Here is a 24,474-nt window from a genome sequence, read left to right as displayed (position 1 = left end):
TCTGTTTCCTTTTATCATATAAAATAGATTTGTCCCTTTCTCTCTCTGGTAATATTTACTTAATTGACAAGCCATACTGGGGAGGGTGCGGGAGATTTCTGACTCAAAGACTCCTGAAGACATAATGCAGCTTTTGTTTCATGATTTGTCCTGTGACCTCACTGTTTACTGTTTGTCTGGAGAACAAACAGGACATTATCTGGTAATGCTGCTCCAGTGTGTCTGAGCTGATCACTGACATCCTTAATGCATCATTCCTCCCTTCCTTAAAGTACTCATCTGACATGACTGGATCATTTTAATCTGTGTGATCATTGTTTAGACCTACCAGACTGTCTTTGAAAGTTACAATTACTTCCTGGAAGGGGAGGATGAAATTATGCAATATTATAGTAGCCTATTGGAACATGGCTCAAGTTTTCCACCCAGTGATGTCCTGCAGCTAGAGAACCACTGTTACATGCTCAGTCATGTGGTCTGTGGTATGCCAAACTGACACGTGCAGAAGGCATGGAGCCCTATTGGCTTTGGTTCCTGTTCCAAACCAGCCGACTATCACTGATCGATTACTACTGTTATTACAGTCTGTAAATATAACACAGGTTTGACCACTCAGCCACACATTTCTCCAACAATCACTTGCTGAATGTTGGATGGGTACTGACTATGGATATTTTCACAAACATCACCATACCAATGAGCCAATGTCGTAACCTACTGTCTGTCCATCATTGAATGGAGACGCTATTTCCAATTCCAACCACAAGAGGTCAATGCTGGGTCATTTTTTGTTGTTGTTGTGCCATGGAGCTGAAGAGCACTTGCAACAATTTATATAATTCCTATGCCAAATTTGTGATCAGCAAAAGTGACATTTTATATTATAACGTGTGTGGGCAGCAAAGGGTCTTTTGTTTGTGTAGTGCAAAAGTGTCCAACATTTTTGTCTGTAGTACAATTACTATTGACCGACTAGGATATTGCTGCTTCATAACGACTGCACGTTGCTGTACTGTATTATACTGTAATTTTACTCATATATTGGTCAAGTGTGCTGTACATTACATTTGCTATTGCCAGCCTAAAATATTATACTGTTACTGAAACATGAACTAAACATTTTTTAAATGCAAGACATTGGAATATATTTCAGCAAATAAACAATGGGTGAAATGCAATTTGAGAAAAAACAACACACGTGTCATTTATGTATCAGAAAAACAAACGTTTGAACTTATGAACTTCAGAGGCGCACACACCCCTTTGCAACCTTTCAACTCCTTGCCGTCAGAAGCCGAGCGAAGACGGAACATGACGAAGGTGACGTCAGGTGCCTCGCTAGTCTCGTTTAGCTTACTGCGAAGTAGATGGAAAAAAATCAAGCAACAAGAAGGAAGTGCAATGGCGACATTGATTCGCCAACTACCAAATCCGGATACGTTCCTGTGTAAACCTTGGTCAACTTTTATCAGCGCAGCAAAATTACACTATTCTGACAGTAAGTGCAAGTCCAACGTTGTCATTCATTTCTATAAAAATGGCACGTGCGAACAGTGTTGAGTTGTCCTCCATGCATCTGTCAAAACTGAAAAATATTTAGCTAGTTACCAAATTCATAACAGATCTATAAAACTCATGTTTACAAATGCTCGGTATTCAATTGATGCATTCTCAATATGTTTGTAATGCGCATGGGTTAGTTTACTGATGTCTGTCCTGGCTACGATAACTTTCGTTGCTTGTTGGTGACAGTTTCCTTGATTTATCAAGGCAGCTCGTCAGATAACGTTACAGCTGCGAGCTAGCTATCTAGCTAGACGTAATGACACGTTTCAGCGTGGCGTGCGTGAGATTTGTGTTGTTTTCCCCCAACCACCAACTAACCGATCGCACATGAACTCTAATATGAACTCTTATTTTCTTATTTTATTTTAATACAGACTCACTCGTCGAAAACCGCTTGAAAGAGCTGTACCACAACTGGGAAGGAACTAAACTCAGCAAAGAAGGTAAGGTTGATCAAAACGTGCTGTGGTGACTGTCACCTGAGCCTTGTTTTTGTTGTTCTTGTTCTTGTGGACTGAAGACGCTCCAGTTGTCACTCCAGAATTCTTGCCAACATTCTTGCATATTTTAACACTACAGCCACACAACACAGCACATCCTGTCAAATTCAAAGCTAAGGGACGACCACAGCATACATTTTTCCTAACACTGTTTATTATGAAGATAAAAATGTGTTTTTTGCATGATAATGAATTTCCGCGTTTGTTAATTACAAATGGATTGATATTTAGTGCCATGATATTGGTCAAGCAAGAAATGTCACGCGTGTATGAGTATGTTCCCTTCCTGCTTACCTAGAGTTTGTACCCTAGAGGCTCTTGGCTCTACCTACACTGTAAAAATGAGGGGATTTGATGACTATAGGTTGGAGGGCCACCCAGAGTGACAGACATTCAAGTGTAGTACAACTTCAGTACTAACTCTCCAGTCTTCAGTTCAGCCAGACTCTGAGTGCAAAAGCAGCCTCTCTCAGTCCCAGCTAGACTGGAATCACCAAATCACCAACATGCTCTGACTGCTGATCCCAGGCTAACACACTGAGACAGAGTAAGATTGACTTCCCTTTAGATACTGATCTAAGGCCAGTTGTGTTTGCCCTGGACCCCCTAATGGTTAAGGTAAGGAGATCCTCTCACTCAGCCAGAATGGAGTCTCCCAGTGTTGTTGATCCCCGGCCAAGAGTCGGGCAGGTTGTGAGACACACACACACACACACCATCAACTGATGAGGTCATACCATGTGTCAAGCAGACAGTAATAGCTAACTGGCGCTGAAGATGACTGAGTGACATCATTACAGACCTATAGCCTAATCATCTCTGAGATTAGTGCCAGACAGCGATTATGCCCATAGTCATATGGTGAACTCAGCATTATGCCTTCTCTCCGCTACATAGGTCAACAGCTGATGTAGTCTATAATTCAATTCATTATCGTACAATGTTGTTTACAGGATAAGTGAGACTTGACAATGCACAAATATAGAAAAATGTTATCCCCGCTTTACAAAATTTCTCAGCGGGTGTCTGACAGACGGTATGTTTCTCTCTGCCTGAGTAGCGCTCATTCACGAAAGACAGATTGTTTCAGCAGCACTGTTTTGGCAGTTTCTGTTGTTCTGGCAGGCGAGCGAGGCAGTAAGCTACACACTGTTCTCATTTGTCTTGGCAGAGACAGATGAAAAAAAAAAAAATTGTTGCGCTTTTACAAGTACTATACTCGTTGTTTAGGGATGGGCATTTGAAATAATTTCACTATTAGAATAATATCAGATATTTTCTTTTCTCGCATATCCGGATAGTCGAAATACATGTTTGAATTTTTTTTTTTATGTATCTTTTTAATCTGAGCCCTCGCGTGAGGGAGAGACGCAGATGGTTCTGCTCGGAGGAGGGGCCGGTGTGTATTTATGAGACTGAGAGACCAGAAAGTAGCCACGCTGGCCCGCGCTAGTTAGGCAAACTTGTAACATTAGCTGCTGCTTATTTATCATCCAATGACAGTGCCTGTTTTTACTGCATCCAATCGATATACATAAGATAGCTAAGATAGCAAGTTAGCCAGCTAGATAACTAGCTCATTGAGGCTACAATTACTGCACTCCCCATCCTTGTAAACAAATGGCAACACCATGATTCAGATTAAACAACAGCCCACCTCTTGGTTGTTTGTTGAAGCCCACTCCTTCTTATTTAGCTAACTTTTAATTCCATTTGGCATTGATTAGAGATCTCTCACTTCACTTGCCACACATGGAACCTCTGACCGTGGAGCAGCTTTGATTGGCCGACAAAATCAACAAGCGTGAAACGTGCATAGGCTACCATCATCGATGGCTACAGATATGTCTTTTTTTTATGGAGTGAACGTCATAAACACTACATTTAAAAGTTGTTTGTTTTTATTCAATTAACAATTTCAAATGTCATCCTTGTATTTAATAATGTCACATGGGTAATTAAATGTACTTCATACAAAGCATTTTAATTGTTAATAAATAGGGCCGGCAGGTAGCCTAGCAGTTAAAAGCATTGGACCAGAATTTACAATGTGAGAAATAATTGTCATTATTACAAATATATATATATATCACACAAATCGGCAGATTAATCAGTATCTGCTTTTTTTGGTCTTCCAATAATCGGTATCGGTGTTGAAAAATCATAATCGGTCGACCTCTAATATACATACATACATACATACATACATACATACATACAGTTGAAGTCGGAAGTTTACATACACTTTAGCCAAATACGTTTAAACTCAGTTTTTCACAATTGCTGACATTTAATCCTTTTAAAAATTCCCTGTCTTAGTTCATTTAGGATCACCACTTTATTTTAAGAATGTGAAATGTCAGAATAATAGTAAAGAGAGTGATTTATTTCAGCTTTTATTTATTTCATCACATTCCCTGTGGGTCAGAAGTTATATACACTCAATTAGTATTTGGTAGCATTGCCTTTAAATTTTTTAACTTGGGTCAAATGTTTTGGGTAGCCTTCCACAAGCTTCCCACAATACGTTGGGTGAGTTTTGGCCCATTCCTCCTGACAGAGCTGGTGTAATGGAGTCAGGTTTGTAGGCCTTCTTGCTCGCACACGCTTTTTCAATTCTGCCCACATTGTAAATAATAATTTGTTCTTAAATGACTTGCCTAGTTAAATAAAAAAAATGTCTAGGCAGCTTTCTGATTCTACTCCCAGTTCAGCCCCTGTCCCTTTACTCACCTCTGTTCCTGTCTCTGTCTTCTGTAGAGATGCACGTGTTTGGCCAGTTTCCCAACCAGGAGGATTTCTGTCTCGTCGTCTGCCATGTCTGCAACCAAGTGGTCAAACCCCAGGGCATCCTCACCCACTACGGTAAGAACCCTAACCACTACCCACTACCCAAACACACTACAGTAAGAACCCTAACACACTAGCTTTACGTACCACCCTAACTCTGACACTACCCTTACAGTACAAACCACCCTGACCTTGACACATGACCCAGACCCACTATGGTAAGACCCCTAACTCTAACCCATTACAGTAAGAGTCCCTCAACATTGGTCAGTGCTGGACCAAATCAGAATCACATTTTATATGTCACATGCTTTGTAGACAACAGGTGTAGACTAACAGTGAAATGCTTACTTACAGGTCCTCCTCCAACAACACAGAGTTAAAGATAAAATAATAATAATTGAAAACCAGCTCTTGTCTGTCCGTCTGCTTACGCTCTCGTTGATCCCCAGTGAACGGAGCGCACTTACATCTGCTGCTGGCTGGCTGCACATGTCCTAGAGCGAGGAGTCTGTCTGTGCCAAGAGACAGGCAAAACACACATGCATATGCACACACACGCCCCCCTTGAGTGCTCTCTCCTGCCCCCTGCAGGTTGCTGCCTCCAGCTGCAGTCCTCTCAGACGTGACAATCTGGTTATAACGCATGTAAATCTGACCTTAGATCTGTGGTTAAGGGAAACAGGAAATCTTCCTCTCACAACAGCTGTTCACTGACAGGCTCTGAGGTCAGCTCTGCTCAGGAGTCAATGCCTTTCAGCTATGCTCCTCCAGCTCGTGTGTGTGTGTGTGTGTGTGTGTGTGTGTGTGTGTGTGTGTGTGTGTGTGTGTGTGTGTGTGTGTGTGTGTGTGTGTGGGGGGGGGGGGGGGGGGGGGGGGGGGAGAAATACTCTTTCTGACAGCCAGCCAGTCTGCAGGAGTCAGACAGACAGTTGATACCCAGCTCTGTTTCTCTCTCTGCCCATCTGTAGCTGGCGGCGGAGGCTGACTAAGCAGTTTAACGGAAAAGCTTTTGTATGTTATTCAGAGGTTGGGTGTGTGTCATTCAGAGAATGTGTGTGTGTGCTAGACTGTTATTCATAGGGTGTGTGTGTGTTGTCTGGTGACTGCCCTTATGGTCCTGGATTAATTGAACTCCTTGCAGGCTCTCTCCTCTCAGCTTAGTTTCGTTTCCTGACTTTGATGTGTGGGCTGGCACTCCCTGCAGTGTAGTGTGTTGGCGAGGCAGTTAGTTGTTTGTGTGCTTGCTTTGGTGCCAGTGCGGGCAGTTGTTGTGTTGAAGCAGCTGCAGTGATAGTGTGTGTGTGTGAGGTTTAGTGTAGTGTTGATTTGTATAGAGCAGTTTAGTGATGTGCTGCGTTGTGTGTCATGTTGTGAAATGTATTGGCTGTTGCAGAAGGGTTTTCTCTCTCTCTCTCTTTCTCTCTCTGTGGTGGGTGTCTTCCTCTAGTGGTGGCAGTGAGGATGTAAACAAACCCAGTTGAGCTCTGTGCGATGCTGACTCTCAGCTTCCTACTTCCTGTGGCTGCTAGGCTCACAGGGCTCTCACGCTAGCCACCGCTTCACTCGCTCGACAATGCCATGGCAACGGGCTTGAGGGACTCTGTAGACGTTGCCTCTAACCACCCGATAGAGGTTCAGATAGTTTTAAACCCCCTGAATAATGTTTAAGGTTAGGATAGGGGTATTTTGATCCTAGATCTGTGTTAGGGGATCGCTTGTACCTTGGAAGGGCAGATGCACAAGATTTAGACTTGCGTGCATTGTTCAATGTACTCTAAACCACAGTTGTAAGTAACCCATCTGTGTGTGAATCTGAATTGGCTGCTGTGTAACTACTGCTGCATACCTGAATGAGGTGGACTTTGGTCCTAGCTCCCAATACAGCTGCCCCCTCTGCTTTACCTTTGCCTATTTACTCACCTGCACATACACCTGCCTGACGGACGCAGTTTCACGCTCACACACACCTGGAACACACGCACGACTGCCGCCTGGCATACACACACACACGCCCTGACACCTGCTTAATCTGTGTGCTCATTCATCCCTGTTGTTCTAACGAGCTGTTGGTATTTCAGCACTCATTGGCAGGGTAAGGCAATCTCCCTGTCATTCCCACACACTGTCATCGTATTGGCTCCTCACACTTTCAGTCACTAAACTGTGACCAACGAGACAGATTCTGTGGAGTGGGCGATACAGCCTGTCAGACAGTAGTTGGCTGAGGACAGTTGGCAGGATGGCTGTGGTGCCGGGGCCAAGTCTATTTAGGAAATTGCCAGGGCAGAACAAAATTAATAATCATGAATAGTTTTATTTGCTGACAGTGATATAATGCATTATTTTTATCCCCGCTGCACAATTCACAAGCTTTCCTCACTAATTTTAGTGCAAAGTCTGCATGCGTAGTAGGTCTACAATAAGCATTTAATGAGGTGTGTGCGTACGAGAGCGCGGGTAGGTGTGCGGGAGAGCGTGGGTGTGCGAGAGCGTGTGGTGGTGTGTGTGTTTTTGACATGTCCCTCTGTCCCGACTAGGTGTCTGGGGAGTAGAGTCCCAGTGAGGCAGAGAGAGTAAAGGACCTCCCCACCTTCCTCACCCCCCCCCTCACCTCCCTCAAAGACATGCATAGCCAGAACCGTAAGTTTCCTCTCCTTTAGTCCTCCTTCCTTCCTTCTCTATCCTCTCCTCTCTCTGTCTCTCTCCAATGCCCTCTACTGCAATATGGATCACCAGTTCATGATTTGGTCTCACCCATAAAAAAAACGTTGTCACGCAATATACAGGACCAATCAAAAGTTTGGACACACCTACTCATTCCAGGGTTTTTCTTTGTTTTTCTTATTTTCATCTTGTAGAATAATAGTGAAGAAATCACAACTATGAAATAACACATATGGAATCATGTAGTAACCAAAAAAGTGTTAAACAAATCAAAATATATTTATATATCACCGCGCACGTTCAAACAATTAGCCTAGAACTCCGTTAGATTATCTCAAAGTTTTTTAAAGTTGTTTTTTAATAACCTACAAATATGGTAGACCTAAGGTAATAATGAGAGGGATACCGTGCCTTCAGAAAGTATTCACACCCCTTTAATTTTTCCACGTTTTGTTGTGTGGATTTAAAATGAATTGTCTTTCATTTTTGTAAACGATTTACAAAAGAATACCCTGTCAAAGTGGAAGAAAAATTCTATATATAATATAGCGTTTTATAAAAAATAAATATCTTGATTCGATAAGCATTCAACCCCCTGAGTCAATACATGTTATAATCACCTTTGGCAGCTATTACAGATGTGAGTCTTTCTGGATAAGTATAAGAGCGTTCCACACGTGGATTGCGCAACATTTGCCAATTTGTCTTTAAAAACTTGACGCTGTCAAATTGTTGATTATTTCTAGATAACCATTTTCAGGTCTTCAAGCATATTTAATTAAAAACTAACTCGGCCACTCAGGAACATTCACTGTCTTCTTGGTAAGCAACTCCAGTGTAGATTTGGCCTTGTGTTTTAGGTTATTGTCCTGCTGAAAGGTGAATTCATCTTCCAGTGTCTGGTGGAAAGCAAACTGAATCAGGTTTTCCTCTAGGATTTTGCCTGTGCTGAGCTCCGTTACGTTTCTCTTTTTATCCTGAAAAACTCCCCAGTCCTTAACGATTACATACATAACCATAACATTATGCAGCCACCACTATGCTTTAAAAAAAATGGTGAGTAATATGTTATATTGGATTTGCCCTGAACATAACTTTGTATTCAGGACAAAAAGTCAATTGCTTTGCCATATTTTTTGCAGTATTACTTTAGTTTCTTGTCGCAAACAGGATGCATATTTTGGAATAATTGTATTCTGTACAAGATTCCTTATTTTCACTCTGTCAATTAGGTTAGTATTGTGAAGTAACTACAATGTTATTGATCCATCCTCAGTTTTCTCCTATCACAGCCATTCAACTCTTTAACTGTTTTAAAGTCACCATTGGCTTCGTGGTGAAATCCCTGAGTGGTTTCCTTCCTCTCCGGCAACTGAGTTAGGAAAGACACCTGTATCTTTGTAGTGACTGTGTGTATTGATACACCATCCAAAGTGTAATTAATAACTTCACCATGCTCAAAGGGATATTTAATGTCTGCTTTTAAAATGTTTACCCATCTACCAATAGGTGCCTTTTTTTTGCGAAGCATTGGAAAATCCCCCTGGTTTTTGTGGTTGAATCTGTTTCAAATTCACTGCTCGACTGAGGGACCTAGCAGATAATTGTATGTTCGGGGTACAGAGATGAGGTAGTCATTCAAAAATCATGTTAAACACTATTATTGCACACAGAGTGAGTCTATGCAACTTCTTATTTTTTACTTGTGAACTTATTTAGGCCTGCCATAACAAAGGGGTTAAATACTTATTGATTCAAGACATTTCTGCTTTTCATTTGTTATTAATTTGTAAACATTTTGAAAAACATTGTTCCACTTTGATATTATGGGATATTGTGTGTAGGCCAGTGACAAACAAATCTAAAATTAATCCGTGCTAAATTCAGGCTGTAACACAACAAAATTATACATATAAAAAGCTGAGACCCTCCTCTCTTCGACAGGGACAACAGTAGTTGCTTCCAAAGCTGTGTTTTTCCTGCAATTGGATTTTGAGATATTATACAATCGGACACTTCCTTTATAGGAATCATGAGTATAATGTACTTCACTGTTTGACAAAATCGTGCTTTTAGCTGCCCAAAAAAGGGGAAGGTTTGAGTGAGTGACAATGCAAAGCTTGCACCGATGTGACCACTAATAAAATTCCATTCAAATGGTTGCAGTCTGGAGCCATGGATCACTTACAAACATCACAGATTCATTGTGTGAATAACTGACCAGTCAGTGATCTACAGTGTTAAGACATTTTCATGATGCTGGGTGTTTACCAGGTGGGTTCACGCTCAGTCTGTATTCAGTCTGTATATCTCCTGACAGTGTGTGTGTGTGTGTGTGTTTCAGAGCGTCGGCACGGCTCCCCGTGTCCCTCCAGGGGTCCAGTGGTCTCTGTGAAGCCCAATGTGGCAGTGTCCCCCACCCTGGGTCCTACTCCCCCTCTGCCCTTCAGGGTCCCCAGAGACTACCCCCACTCCCGCTTCAACAAAGCCCCGCTCGCTGTCTACCCTCCCAAGGGTGTCCGCAGCAAGACATGGTGGGTGCACAAACAGGCCAAATCTTGTGAACATGCAGACAATTCCTGCATCGAATCCCTGTCATGGTTATTTTTTTAAATAAAAACAATCCCACAACTTTCTACTCAATCAATTAGCACCCCCCCCCCTCCTCTCTCTATATCGTTCCTCTCACTCTCTTGCTTTATCTGTCGCGCCATCCCCCTCTCTCTCTCTCTCCCCCCCAGTGTGTCGTTGCCAGTAGTGAGTCTGGAGAAGATGCCATGTCTGGGCCGGGCAGAGAGGGGAACACACGTCAGAGTCAACTGCTTTTCTTCCTCCTGCTCCTCTCCCTCCTCCCTCAAACCCTCCCTGATCCCCCCAGCTCCCCTCAGGGGGTCTCGGGAAAAGCTGGTGAACGGCTGCGGGCCAACCACCCCTTGCTCCACCACAACACCCCCCTCCCTGGTGGACCGCCGGCCCAGCCCGGCTCGCTCTCCCCTGGACAAACGACCCTCCTCTACCCCCTCACCCTCCCCCCTGAATCACCGCAGACCCTCTCCCTCCCCTCGGACCCCCGCAACCCCCTCCCCCCTGGACAGGAAACAGCAGAATGGAACCAAGACCCCCAGGCCTCATAGGAGACTGTCAGGTGAGAACACAGTCTAACCACAGATCTAGGATCAGTGTACCCTAACCCCAATCCTACCTTCATTACCATGTGTGGCTCAGTTGGTGGGATGGGGCTTACAACGCCAATGATCATGGGTTTGATTTCCCGCTGGGGCCACCCACACGGAAAATGTATTAATGCTTGATGTTAGTTGCTTTTTGGATAAAAGCGTCTGCTAAATAGCATATATTATATCTAAATTATTATAATCAGGGATCAAAACTGACCAGAGATCAGCCAACATCATCCTCCTCCGAGGTGAACAGACACAAAGACGGATGGAGAGAACATACGATGTATTAATGTACCTTTTATCTGGTAGGGAAGAATTTAAGGTGTAGCAACTTCAATTCTACCACCAGGAATGTGCATGTCTTGCTCAGCACTATAAAGGTCATGGTATAAATATATAGCCTATGTTTATAAGTGTAAAACCCCTCCATATTCCTTATCTCCCCTAACCTTTGAAAGTTGCCCAGTCATGAGAGTGATGGGGCATGAACAGATTCATATGATGGGTTAGGAACTTGGCATGGGTGGGGGCTGTTTTGAAAGAAGAGAGAGTGGAGGCTGTTGCTCAACACTAATCCTATGCACTGGGGCCTTGCTAATTCTGCTGTGGATGAGGAGACTTCCCTCGTGCATCTCTTTCCAACTTTCCTATCTCTTTGTTCTTCCGCCGCTCTGTCTTTTCCCTCTCTCTCTCTTGCCTTTCTCCTCTCTTCCTTTACTCCTCTTGCCTGTCTCTTTTCCCAGTCTCCCCCCCCCCCCCCCCCCATATGTTGTTGTCTCTGTGCTGTGCGTCACTCCAACTCTTTGATTTACAAGTGTAATTCATGATCTACTGCTGCCAAGGCTTCTGCTCCTTAAAAACCTTCCCACCGCTTGGGACTCCCAACTGGCCTCGTCTACTCTCATCTCCTAAACACATGAGAGACACACAAACACTTTTCATCTCCCGCATGCATACACACACGCCTCATCTCCCAAACACACGCACACTCCCATAACTACCTAGATTATAGAGATGACATGTAGAGATGACATGTAGAGATTACAGGGACAATTGAACTGTTTAACGTAGGGGAAACTTCTCAGTGGAATTCGGGAAGTTTCAGTCAAAGAACAGTCTACTGTAGGTCCTATAAGACAACTTTGTAAGACACTTCTCTCCCGTCATTCAAGATCTCTTGGCAAAAGAGGACTTCATGGTACTCTGGAAGACAATATTCTGAAATCAGCCGTGATGACCTGGTTTGGTTTTTGATGACTGTCTGGTGTTTACAGGGAGGGTGTTTGACCCTAACAAGCACTGTGGAGTCCAAGACCCAGAGAGCAAACGGTCCTGCACGCGATCACTCACCTGCAAGGTGAGACACACTGACCTCTGACCTCACATTTGATTGGCTACACAGCTTATTCTGACCATACGTGCGCATTACTTCATTTTGCCTTGTGTGCTTTATTTTCCTTGATACCAGGGTAAAACTAATTTAAGTCTCATTTAAATGTGTTATTATTGCCCTTTTGTGTCCACTTGTCTTTGTTATCATATTGTGTGTGTGTTCCAGACTCACTCCCTGATCCACCGACGGGCCGTCCCAGGCAGGCAGAAAGAGTTTGATATCCTCCTGGCGGAACACAAGGGCAGAGCGAAGGAGAAAGATAAGGAGGGGGCGAAGGAGAAAGATAAGTCGGGAGGGCAGAGGAGGGAGTCACAGGGAGGCAGTCAGAGCACCCGTGCCAATGATACTACCCCCTCTACCCTGCCCCCCCACTGCCACAATGGCAGAACCGTCTCCACTCTCAAACTGCGGCTGGCTAATGCACACAGACCCAGGTAGGGGGCAGCACTGAGGCCAAAGTCAATGTATGGCTTCTATTCATTCAATGGAATCATGTTTGTTACATTTTTCAATGAAGATTCTGTGTTTTGCTGCTCAGTAATATTAGACCAAAGTTAGACCAAAGTTGCATATTTGTAAGACATTCTACTGTGCTGTTGGAGCTAGTAACATAAGCATTTTCTTGCACCTTCTGCAACACCTGCAAATCTGTGTACGCAACCAATTAACTTATTTGATTGTGAAAATCACTGTCAGTTCAAACTCACACCACTAGGGAGTGTAACCTACTGTTGATAGGAGAATCAAAATAAAAGTGAAACAAACTGATTTTGACACTTGTTAGTATTTGTAAGTCATGTTAGTGTCTAGTTCTAAACATGTTCTTCCTTTCACTTTCTCTTCTTTCTTTCTGCTTGTCTCTTTTTCGTTCTCTCTCCCTCTCTGTGTGCAGGGTACCTGGTAGTGGGGGTGCTGCTGTCCTATCCTCCACCCCCGTCCCCCCAGGCTCAACACAGGACCCCCCAGTCCCTGTCTGGCAGAGGGCAGGAGGGGACAGGGACGGTCGTCTGTCCAGTGATGAGGGCGACCCAGGAACACCAGATGGCCCTGACAGAGACGATGACCGACCATCCTGCCACTACTCCCCTCACCACCCTCGACCACTGGGGGTATGTACCTGTACCCTTAGTCATTTAGCAGACGCTCTTATTCAGGATGACTTACAGGAGCAATTTGGGTTAAGTGTCTTGTACCTATCTCTGTACCTGTCTACCCAACATTTAACATTAAGGTAGCTATGTGCAAAAATATGTACAGTTGAAGTCGGAAGTTTACAAACACTTAGGTTGGAGTCATTAAAAATCGTTTTTCAACCACTCCACAAATGTCTTGTTAACAAACTATACTTTTGGCAAGTAGGTTAGGACATCTACTTTGTGCATGACACAAGTCATTTTTCCAACAATTGTTTGCAGACAGATTATTTCACTTATAATTCACTGTATCACAATTCCAGTGGGTCAGAAGTTTACATACACTAAGTTGAGTGTGCCTTTAAACAGCTTGGAAAATTCCAGAAAATCATGTCATGGCTTTATAAGCTTCGGATAGGCTAATTGACATCATTTGAGTCAATTGGAGGTGTACCTGTGGATGTATTTCAAGGCCTACCTTCAAACTCGTTGCCTCTTTGCTTGACATCATGGGAGAATCAAAAGATATCAGCCAAGACCTCAGGAATAAAAGCTGTCGACCTCCACAAGTCTGGTTCATCCTTGGGAGCAATTTCCAAACGCCTGAAGGTGCCACGTTCATCTGTACAAACAATAGTACACAAGTATAAACACCATGGAACCACTCAGCCGTTCAGGAAGGAGACGCGTTCTGTCTCCTAGAGATTAACGTACTTTGGTGCGAAAAGTGCAAATCAATCCCAGAACAACAGCAAAGGACCTTGTGAAGAGGTATGAACGTATCTATATCCACAGTAAAATGAGTACTATATCGACATAACCTGAAAGGCTGCTCAGCAAGGAAGAAGCCACTGCTCCAAAACCGCCATAAAAGCCAGACTACGGTTTGCAACTGCACATGGGGACAAAGATGGTACTTTTTGGAGAACTTTCCTCTGGTCTGATGAAAGAAAAATATAACTGTTTGGCCATAATGACCATCGTTATTTTAGGAGGAAAAAGGGGGATGCTTGCAAGCCGAAAAACACCATCCCAAATGTGAAGCATGGGGGTGGCAGCATCATGTTGTGGGGGTGCTTTGCTGTAGGAGGGACTGGTGCACTTCACAAAATAGATGACATCAGGAGGCAGGAAAATTATGTGGATATATTGAAGCAACAGCTAAAGACGTCAGTCAGGAAGTTAAAGCTTGTTCGCAAATGGGTCTTCCAAATGGACAATGACCCCAAGCGTACTTCCAAAGTTGTGGCAAAATGGCTTAAGGATAACAAAGTCAAGGTATTGGGCAGAACTGAAAAAGCGTGTGTGAGTAAGGAGGCCTACAAACCTGACTCAATTACACCAGCTCTGTCAGGAGAAATAGGCCAAAATTGACCCAACTTATTGTGGGAAGCTTGTGGAAGGCGACCCGAAACATTTGACCCAAGTTAAACTATTTCAAGGCAATGCTGCCAAATACTAATTGAGTGTATGTAAACTTCTGACCCACTTGGAATGTGATGAAAGAAGTAAAAGCTGAAATAAATCATTCTCTCTACTATTATTCTGACATGTCACATTCTTAAAATAAAGTGGTGATCCTAACTGACCTAAGACAGGGAATTTTTACTAAGGTTAAATGTTCATGAATTGTGAAAAACTGAGTTTAAATGTATTTGGCTAAGGTGTATGTAATCTTCCGAATTCAACTGTATAATTTGTACGAAGGGTTTGTAAGTAATCACAAAAATTCAGCTGCTTCTAAAATATCTGTAAACAAATAAATGGTTGATAAACTACTTGTAAATCCTTTATAAAGTGTTCCCTTATCTCAGTCTAACACCCAGACTGAAATCAGCCCTAAGCCCCTTCCCTAGAGCTGGGAAGATAAACCGAAAACTACCGGCAGGGACATTGCCCTCTTACCGAAGCATTTTGCTTACGTCTGTAATTTTCGGTGAATATGCTACACAATGTTTTTGTTCTAAAGAGTTATTCTGTTAACTGTAATGTGCATTAACCTGCTTTCTGCGTTGAAAGTACAGTATCTTCCCTGTCCCTGTTTTGCTGCCCGGTCTCACTCTCTCTCCCCACTTTTGCGCACCATGTGAAGGGACAGATGCATTCTGATAAGCGCAAGCATACGACCACTGTCGCAACGTTTCAAAATGGAATTGCGGGAAAACAACTTTTTAAAATAGTATTTTACTGTTGTTAAAAAATTCTCTTTTTCTCAACTCTCAATATTGAGGAACGTACACCACTTTCCAAACAGGGTATGTAATTAAAATGATGAGCTGCCGGAATGTGCCATTTGCAGTCAATACATCAAGTCGTCTATTGATGCCTACCTATGGAAGGTTTTTGTTGGACATTACATTTACTGTTAGATCCTTTACATGGCTGTCTAGCATCAGTATCATATATTTAGGGTTAGCAATATAGATCATGTGTTTTGAGTTCCCACTTCCTCAGGTGGTAAATGATGTATGAAATGTACAAAGAAAAAGGATGCATGCAAATTAATCTCTAGCAGCCAAAAATAAATCTGATCATTCTGGATCCTATTTCAAAGTATCCATCCATTCCCTGAACATGTTAGATGAAATAGCTGACTTATTTCATGTCTAACTTGGCACTGTAAAACTAGACCCCTGCCCCTAATGGAAAGTTTTTTTTTTTTTAAATAATAAAAAATAGTGTATTTATTGTTATCGAACCAAATGTATCGTTAAATTACTTTTATGTCAATATCTCCCAGCCCCCCCGCATTCATTATTTGTAGAGATTTTATTGTGTAAGCGATATGGTGGAAACCTCATCCGGCCTGCCTGATGGTAATGCTTCAGAGCAATGCCTTAGTAATGGCTGCGGAGCTATTGCCATGTCACCGTGCTGCTTGAAGTAGGGCTGTAACGATGCACGTATTCATACTGAACCATTCGATACGAAGACCTCAGTTCGTTCCGCACTGTAAACACAAATTAATACATACAAATATTACAAGATAAGAAGCACTAGACCTATAGGCTATGATGTCTATGCTGCATTGCAGGCCTACGCCTCTTGAAGTAAATCTGAGGTGAAAGCCCCCCCCCCTCACTTTCAGGCTATTCCATTAAAACAAGCTATGCGCCAATTAAGATTTTAATTTTGATTAATGTGCGCATTTCAATGTGCATTTTTGTGAGGCGCAGCCAGGATCTAGTTCTATAGTGGGGTCGATAAACCAGAATTGGAGGATCCTCCATCGTTTTACATCTCCCGTTTGGGAACATTTTGCATTCCTAGTAGATTACATTAGCGGTGGACATAGAGTTGTGGGTAAAACGTTAACAGCATGTCGCCACTGCTCAGCGAGAATAGCCTATGCAGCTGGCAACACCTCAAATGTTGACAAATACGTTGACATCGCCTCAGTATACCGCATGCAAGCAGCCCTTGGCAGCTGATTCTGACCGGGCCGAAGAAATTACAAGAGCGATAGGTAGGCTATGTTTATATATTTTTTTTACTGTCTTTGGTTTATAGCCGCGGATATGCGCCTGTTTTCGGTGGTTGAAAATAGGGGGTTTCCGGCAGCACCTTGTGAAAGTGCCCGAGTCACATTGCAATGTTCACTGGCACAGATGGAGACCGTGTCATGGTGCTTTCGTCACCAAGTTGGATGTGGGAATTTACCACTCAAACAGCCCTCCAACTCGTTATTACTCGTAGGAAACTCGTCTATCATCCTGAGCTCTCCCCTTCTCCCACATACTGACCTTTGACGTCACCTACTAAGGAAATGGCCTCTATAACAGCGTTTTTAGAAGTTAAATGCGACAACAACACATTATTTAGAAAACGTGGATGTGGATTTGAACTATATAACTGTATAATAGCTGTACTTTTAGCCAATCTGCGTTTCTCAATGAGTTCAAATCACATGAATGCAGCTCACTGGTATTTACGACTTCACAACTGGTAAATTCCCACCTCCCACATGGTTACAAACGCCTCGTCAGAGTGGAAACCAACATAACAATCCTGTCACAACAGACAATGCCAGGAACATTGTGAATGCTGAACATTGTGAATGGCATTTCAGTCTTCCCGCTGTCCCGAAACCGAACCGAACCATGACCCCAAAACCTCAATACGTAACCGAACCATGGGTTTGGTGAACTGTTACACCCCTAGCTTGAAGCCATCCATACAGGCTTATTTTGATCTATATATTTTGTTTCTGATTGTTTTAACCCCTCCCTCCGTGTCTCAGTGCTGTGCGTTCAGCAGCAGGCTGATGGGGCGTGGTCACTATGTGTTTGATCGGCGGTGGGACAGGATGAGGCTGGCGTTACACTGCATGGTGGAGAAACATGTCAACGCTCAGATGTGGAGGTGAGAAAAGTGTGTGCGTGTGTTAATTGTACCAGCATAAATTATTTTGTCGGCCCGTTGTTCTGGGGCTCTGGGACAAACTCCAATGTATATACATCCAGCTTTAGACTTCTGAGGTGTTCTATGGAGAAAGTGAGTTCAGCTGTCTGGGGAAGACACACAGATACTCATAGACACTATTAATAGGTGTGGAATGGTGGATGTTAGTATGACCTGGTTCTGCTGGGGCTCTGGCATAGGACATCAGCAGCCAGCTCATATTCTAGACAGAAATGTCTCTGAACCCCTGTAAATCCATATGTATTTCATTATTGCTCTGGTTTTTCTAACGTCCCTGTCCTCTGCTGTGTTACAGAAAGGTGCCCCTGGCTGCTGAGAGCCCTCTCTCCCTCGGGAGCCCTCCTATCATCACTCCCTCCCCCAGCCCTCTCAGCCCTCCTCCCCCCCTCTCCTTCCCTCCCTCCACCAACGGAGCCTTCTCCCTTGGGCCCTACACCACAGCCTTTCCCCAGGATGCATCAGCAGCAGGGTTGTTTGGCATCAGGGACCCCTCCCAGCCCGTGGCCCCTGTCTCCACCCTAGGGAAACCCCGTAATGGCACTACCACCAAACCCATCAGGCCCCCAGGGGCCAATGGTGACGCGGCCAAGAAGAGGAGGACCACCCGTCCACCTAGTTCTGACACTCTCAGGGGGAACAACAGCAGCTACCACACTCTGACTCCCACCCCCATGCTCAGCTCTGGCGTGCCCCCCCTTAGTGGTAGGAGAAAGACCTTAGGACACAGTGCCAGGGAGGTGGGGATCAGGGCTGAGGACTGGTACTCCAACCCTGACCAAACCACCACCACACCCTACCCCCTCACTAAGGACCACCCCAGCCCTTCACCCCTTACTCCCAGCTCCCTTCCTCCTCCCAGCCCCCTGGCCTACGGAGGAGGGGTGGAGGGGAGAAAGAGGAGGAGCCCCAGTGCGTATGGAGGAGGAGGAAAGCCCAGTAAGGTGACCAAAGCAGCAGCAGGGCTGGATGGCATCTTCAGGAGGAACAGCACTGGACTTCTGGCCTCAGGCCCCGAGTCACCTCGACAGGTAAACACACCTAACTCACCTGGTTACTCACATGGTAATTCCCCTCACTTGACAACTGAAGTTACCTTGGCTCAACAAAAAAATAGCCTGCCTCATATTTATTTTTACTGTCATGGATTATACAGATTGATGTCGTCTTTGGATATGGGTTGAGCTTGACTGTCAACTTGAATCTCCCTTTCTTGCCCTCCCCCTGCTCTTCCTCTCCCCCTGTTTCTCTCTTTCCCCTTGCAGTCCAAGTTGCATCATTGACAATAACAGGAGACATGGACAGAATGTTGGGCAGCTGGACTAGTATCTGTGACCTTTGACCCAATGTCAGTACCATGGGGCCCTGCCCTGTTAACAGTGATGTCACTCAGCACTGCACCTGTACCCATGAGGGATTCTGGGACTTGGAGTCATTGGTAGGTCAGAATGATTTGGCTCCTCCTCTCACACTGCCCATCCCATATTAGGATGTGTGGTCCCTCCTCACAATCCCGCCCACACATTGATCAGCCAATGGGCGGTTCTGCAGAGGTAGTCTCCATGGTTCCAGGGTGAAGCACTCAAATCAAGATACTCATCATCACAAACTGCCCTCTGAAAAGGGAACCTGCTTTAGGTTGGCATCTTTATCACCCCTCTACATGCATTTAGACATTTTGTTGTTGTAGCTTCCCGTTCCTGTGTGGTCAGGTGACCAGGAAGGAATTCCCATGTCCAAAAACTTCCTCAGGCAGACCTCCACTCCTCACCACACACACCCTTCTCTCCAGCATGCCAGAGTTCAAAGTGCACTTACTCTCCTCCTCCTGGACTCCAGAGGCTACACAACAACCTGTCTGTCACACAAGGGAAGACTTTATACTGACACTTTTTCATGAAATGTCTTTCAAAATAGGAAGAATTCAGGTTATCGAGGATTGTTTTTATTCTTTGTCTCAAATGTTGCAACACAGAGAGGACCTACACCCTAAATGGAAAAACGATGGTGTTGGATTTTTTTTCATGTATAATAATTTATAATTTCTTAATTTTCTTACTGACCAGAGCTACAGACATTGAGCAAAATTATATTTCTATGTCAATTTTTAAACAGTATTATTATTATCATAGTTGTTATTGTTGAAATGTATACGTATATTTTATTATTTTTTAAATATTTATTATAAGCCTCCTATTACTAAAAGAACTCGAGCTAAAGTGTTTTAACCGCTTGGTGACTTGTATTTTTAAGGGTCCTTTTTGCCGGCGGTTCTCCCTTTTCACACTTCTTCCAATGTTTCTACCTTTCAACATGACTTCTCTTTCTCTTCCACTGGTCTCTGACAGACGTGCTTGATTTGATATGTACATTACAGAAATGTACATATGGCACTAACCAAGTCCTTTTAATACCTCTGGTTCCACTGCAGTGTGTTCTTCTGTTCTGTCAGTGATAGATGCTCTACAGGGACATCACTGACATGGGCTGCATCTCAATAGTCTAATCTTCTCCTCCTCTCCTCCTTTGTCTTTCCGGATCTGAAAACTAAGGTGGCGTTTAGAGCAATGTGGTGGTTGCCAGACAGGAATTTGACTTCCGTCTCGAGAGTTCTTGTGATAGGAAGTTACTTTAGGTTATTTAGATGTGTTTTTCAGAACAGCGGTGGCGCCCCTACTGTTCCATACATGGGAATGTTCAGTGGTTGCCTGAAGGAAGAATAAGGCTTTTTCAGATACTCTCTTTTGCACTTTTTCCTCATATGCCCAGATCGTTAATCTACTTCTATTTCTATAGATATTTGCTTCCCACCAAGTATGACCTCTGGGGTGGGAAGACACGCACAATCAAAACGACTTTTTATTTTATTTTATTTGTAATGAATTTGGAAAATGTTCTTTCATTTTCTTTCGCTTTGAAAACGTTGACGGTTTTGTAGATCGAAAGGATAAAAACATCTAATGTATTCCCTTTTTAGATGGAATTGTAAGGCTGCACAATGCGAAGACTGTGCAAGGGGTGTGTCGACTTTCACTAGGCACTGTATATATTTGTAAAGGTGTTTTGTCAACAACAGTAAATATGAAGACTAGGCCTGTATTCCTTGTGACTTCAATCCCCTTTATAAACCAGTGTACTTTAGGCTACAGTGTAGGGCAGGGGTACTCAACTCTTACCCCATGAGGTCTGGAGCCTGCTGGTTTTCTGTTCTACCTGATCATTAATTGCACACACCTGGTGTCCCAGGTCTAAATCAGTCCCCAATTTAGATGGGAACAATGAAAAAATGCATTGGAACTGACTTTGAGGTCCAGAGTTTGAAATGTATAGGCTATCTGAATCTCAGACAAGGTTATTTTTAAATGTTTTCTTTTTTACAATTTTACTGAATGTGTCTCCATGGCTAAGGGAAATCACAAACACTGTAGGTCTGCATGGTCCAGGGGGAGGGGCTGGGAAAAGTAGGTACAGTGGGGGAATGTTTCTATGCCTGCCGTTTTGCCTTCAGACCCTGCCTCTGCAGCAGTGCACTCTCTTCCAAGTCCTTAGGCCCTCACCTGCAGCACTCTATATTTCTAGAAGTTCTCGTAGGTGAAAGTATTGGCTCTTTTCACCATCTCGGATGACCTCCGACACACTCAAATGACTCCTATATGCTCGCTTTCTGCTAGTGGTCCATGTCGATGGCATGTAACTTGTCCCAAAATAGTAATAGACCTACAGAATACATATCAGTTTATAACTCATCAATTACAAGTTACTGTTCGATCACTGAAAATGTGTGCACTACTGATTGGTCAGGTCTGGAGCCACCAATGCCCCTCTCCAGTCATTTAGGTAAGCAAACGGCACGTGACTGACTAGGTATTATTCCTGAATGTTAAGTTTGCTTCTCCTCTCCTCGCTATTTTTTACTGAGTGTGGAACAGCAGATAAGCAGTCTAATTGAACTCGTGTCCTCGCTCCTCGTCTTTTCAAAACCGGTTGGATGAGAAAGCCAGAGGTCCCGCCCATTCTGACCTTCTCCTCCAATGGGTTTCGATAATGACGGCAAGAGAGAGGACACGAGGAGTATGCAATTTAGGTCTTCCCTACGTGTTGGTCTGAAATGGCACGCTGTTCCCTGTAGTGCACTACTTTTGACCAATGCCCTAATATGCGTGCCCTGATCAAACCAAAGGCACTGTATAGGGGAAATACAGTGCCTAAGTAGTGCACTATAGAGAATGACGCAGACTTGAGTAGACTAGTGGTTCAGTGCAGTCTCCTCACTAACCCAGGACATGGATCTCTTTGTAAGTAAGGCCTTATTTTTGTATTCACTGTAAATAAAGCAGAACCAGGTTCTTGTTGAGCTCTTACTATGAAATAGTCACTGGTTCACCTTATCAGTCTGTGGTGGTGTCCATCATGTGCTTTCTACTCCTGGGTGACTCTTTTATCCTGTTGTCCCCATGGTGTTATCAACACATTTAGATGTGTATTTTCAGGTTTGACAATGTTTTGGATTAAAAAAATATATATATATAAAATATTTTTTTTACCTGCTGTTTTGTCCTGTCCCTTCTTGATGGAATCACTCCATCCAGGTGCATGATTCGGCATAGCAGGATAGTAATTCCGTGGGAGAATCTCAATTTCATACTCAAAAGCGTCCTCTCTCCTTGCCTCCTCAATACCCATTGGATGAGGAGTCAGAGGTCCCACCCCTCTGACCTTCTCCTCCAATGGGTTTTTAGAAGGCGTAAACGAGAGTATGCAATTGAGATTTCTTTGTTTCCCGTGGGGTGAAGATGTACACAATGAATTATGCCTGAAAGAAGGACAGACACGCATACATTTCCCTTTACTTGAATTAGTCCCCTGTACACTTGCAAAGTCAATTCCCCTCGTTCCTGCAGGGGTGGCACTTTAAAGGCCCACCTAATATAAAATGTATGGATTGTGCCACATGGACTGGAGCAGTGAGTAAAGGCCGGGGTGGGCGTAGTATTGATGTTTAGGATATCTTTGAGTCCCCCTGTACACGTGACCACAAACGATCACTTGGTATACAGTCTAGTAGGTGAGCAAGAATCCATTTTGGAACCAGACCTGATCATTGCGTTGGTGAACAAACTGGCATCTGAGCCGTATTAGGCATGGTGCATCCTTTCCCTCATAATGAAGTGAACAATAAGTCCTGGTGTGTGGGGATAGCGAATACAGAGCTGTGTTCATCCTATTCTTCACAGTAGCCTATCCATTCACCTGTAAAAAGTTCTGCGTTATAGACTGTGCAGCAACAGGTGCCGCCTCATCGCCAGAATTGGTAGGCTTGCTGGAGCCTTTTCTATTCACTTTTAAAATAATATATTTGTGTGTTGTAAAGTGGTTATTATAGCAAATAGACAACTAGCGCAACAAAATGTCAAGAAGCTGTCAGTAGGTTAAATGGCAAAGGCAGCTTGCATGTAATTGATGACATAAAAGGTTTCCAACACTATGCAGCATGTCAATGAATTCCGAGGGCTTTCCCCCCCATTGCAAACAGCATTCTTATGATAATAGTTTAATGCTGGTCCTTTGGTTAATTGTCTGGCCGATAGCGGTGGCCACCTTTTGTTGTATTTCTCACTGGGCCTAAAGGACAGGGTCTGGTCTTGGGGGATTATAACTCAAGAGGTCTACTCAAATACCACAACTATATTTTTCAGAAGACCTAAATTGTAGGCTATGCAAGAAGTTGGTTCCAACTACTTTTTGACTAGTTATTAATACTATATTACGTGGACATTGGCTAAACAATATTTAGGCCAATAATACCTGTTAAATAATGTCTAAAACACACATCACATGGTGAGATATTGCTGGCCTACAGCCATGACTTTTAGGCCTATGTTTGAATGATTAGCCTAAAATTATTGATATTTGAGTTATTTAAACAATAAGGCACGTGGAGGGAGGGGGGGGTATATGGCCAATATACCATAGCTAAGGGCTGTTCTTATGCATGACACATCGCAGAGACCCTGGACACAGCCCTTAGCCGTGGTATGTTGGCTATCTACCACAATACCTCAAGGTTCCTTTTTGCTATTATAAACTGGTTACCAACGCAATTAGAGCAGTAAAAATAATAAATGTTTTGTCAGCCAATCCGCATTCAGGGCTCGAACCACCCAGTTTATAATGAATAATATACCATCTTTGCGCCAATCTTCGTACCATTAGGCCTAGAGTGCACTGTTTGCCATGTCCACATTTTTATTTGGCACGTGATTAGCTAAGCGACACTTTCGGTGCTCACGCGACAGTTTGCGGTAGCATAGCAACAAAATGCTGCAACACCCTGCTAGCGAGGACCATAAGGTTATTGGAAGGCACCATCATCATGGCATTCCATGGAACCTGTGGGTAGCCCCATCTCTCCACCTAGCCTAGCTCTTCACTATTAAGCACACTAGAACATTTAATGCTGAAAATCACATTTTCCTAAAGGAATTCACAACTGTTGTAGAAACGTCATTACATTTGCGCAACATTTTATTAATCCATATGGTAAGCTAATTGGCAAGGTTGCTTTTATGCCAAAATTGAATTTGGCTATCCAAAAAAACTAAAATTCACAGACTGGGTGCCGCCAACCTGGACACAGATGTAGACATAACTTAGTAAAAGTAAACCGAAACACTCCAATTAGTATGGTATGTTACTTTTCATCAGTGGCGGTTGGTGGGAGGAGCTATAGGAGGATAGGCTCATTGTAATAGCTGGAATGGAATATTGGAATGGAGTCAAATAGGTGGTACTATTCTATTTATCCATTCCAGCCATTATAATGAGCC

At 43.5% G+C, this 24,474-nt stretch overlaps 1 protein-coding gene across 2 annotated transcripts; it reads left to right on the top strand.

Moving 5' to 3' along the window:
* Positions 1-1,375: 1,375 nt before the first annotated feature.
* Positions 1,376-22,189, top strand: LOC139378691 (ataxin-7-like protein 1). 2 transcript variants are annotated; one of them, XM_071121103.1, is made up of 11 exons: positions 1,376-1,498; positions 1,941-2,009; positions 4,827-4,931; positions 9,868-10,057; positions 10,265-10,668; positions 11,977-12,059; positions 12,261-12,529; positions 12,988-13,204; positions 17,469-17,590; positions 17,946-18,678; positions 18,913-22,189. In XM_071121103.1, the coding sequence occupies exons 1-11, from the start codon at positions 1,402-1,404 to the stop codon at positions 18,928-18,930; spliced, it is 2,307 nt and encodes a 768-aa protein (XP_070977204.1). In that variant the 5' UTR covers positions 1,376-1,401; the 3' UTR covers positions 18,931-22,189. The 2 variants fall into 2 exon arrangements, with proteins under 2 accessions (XP_070977204.1, XP_070977205.1); XM_071121104.1 differs by lacking the exon at positions 1,376-1,498 and adding an exon at positions 7,397-7,499 and having other exon boundaries at positions 1,991-2,009.
* The last annotated feature ends 2,285 nt before the right edge of the window (positions 22,190-24,474 follow it).

Source organism: Oncorhynchus clarkii, chromosome 21 (genome assembly GCF_045791955.1).
Source record: "Oncorhynchus clarkii lewisi isolate Uvic-CL-2024 chromosome 21, UVic_Ocla_1.0, whole genome shotgun sequence".
Lineage (NCBI taxonomy): Eukaryota > Metazoa > Chordata > Actinopteri > Salmoniformes > Salmonidae > Oncorhynchus > Oncorhynchus clarkii.
The sequence above is the reverse complement of the archived record's forward strand: the minus strand, read 5'-3'. Positions and strand labels throughout refer to the sequence as shown.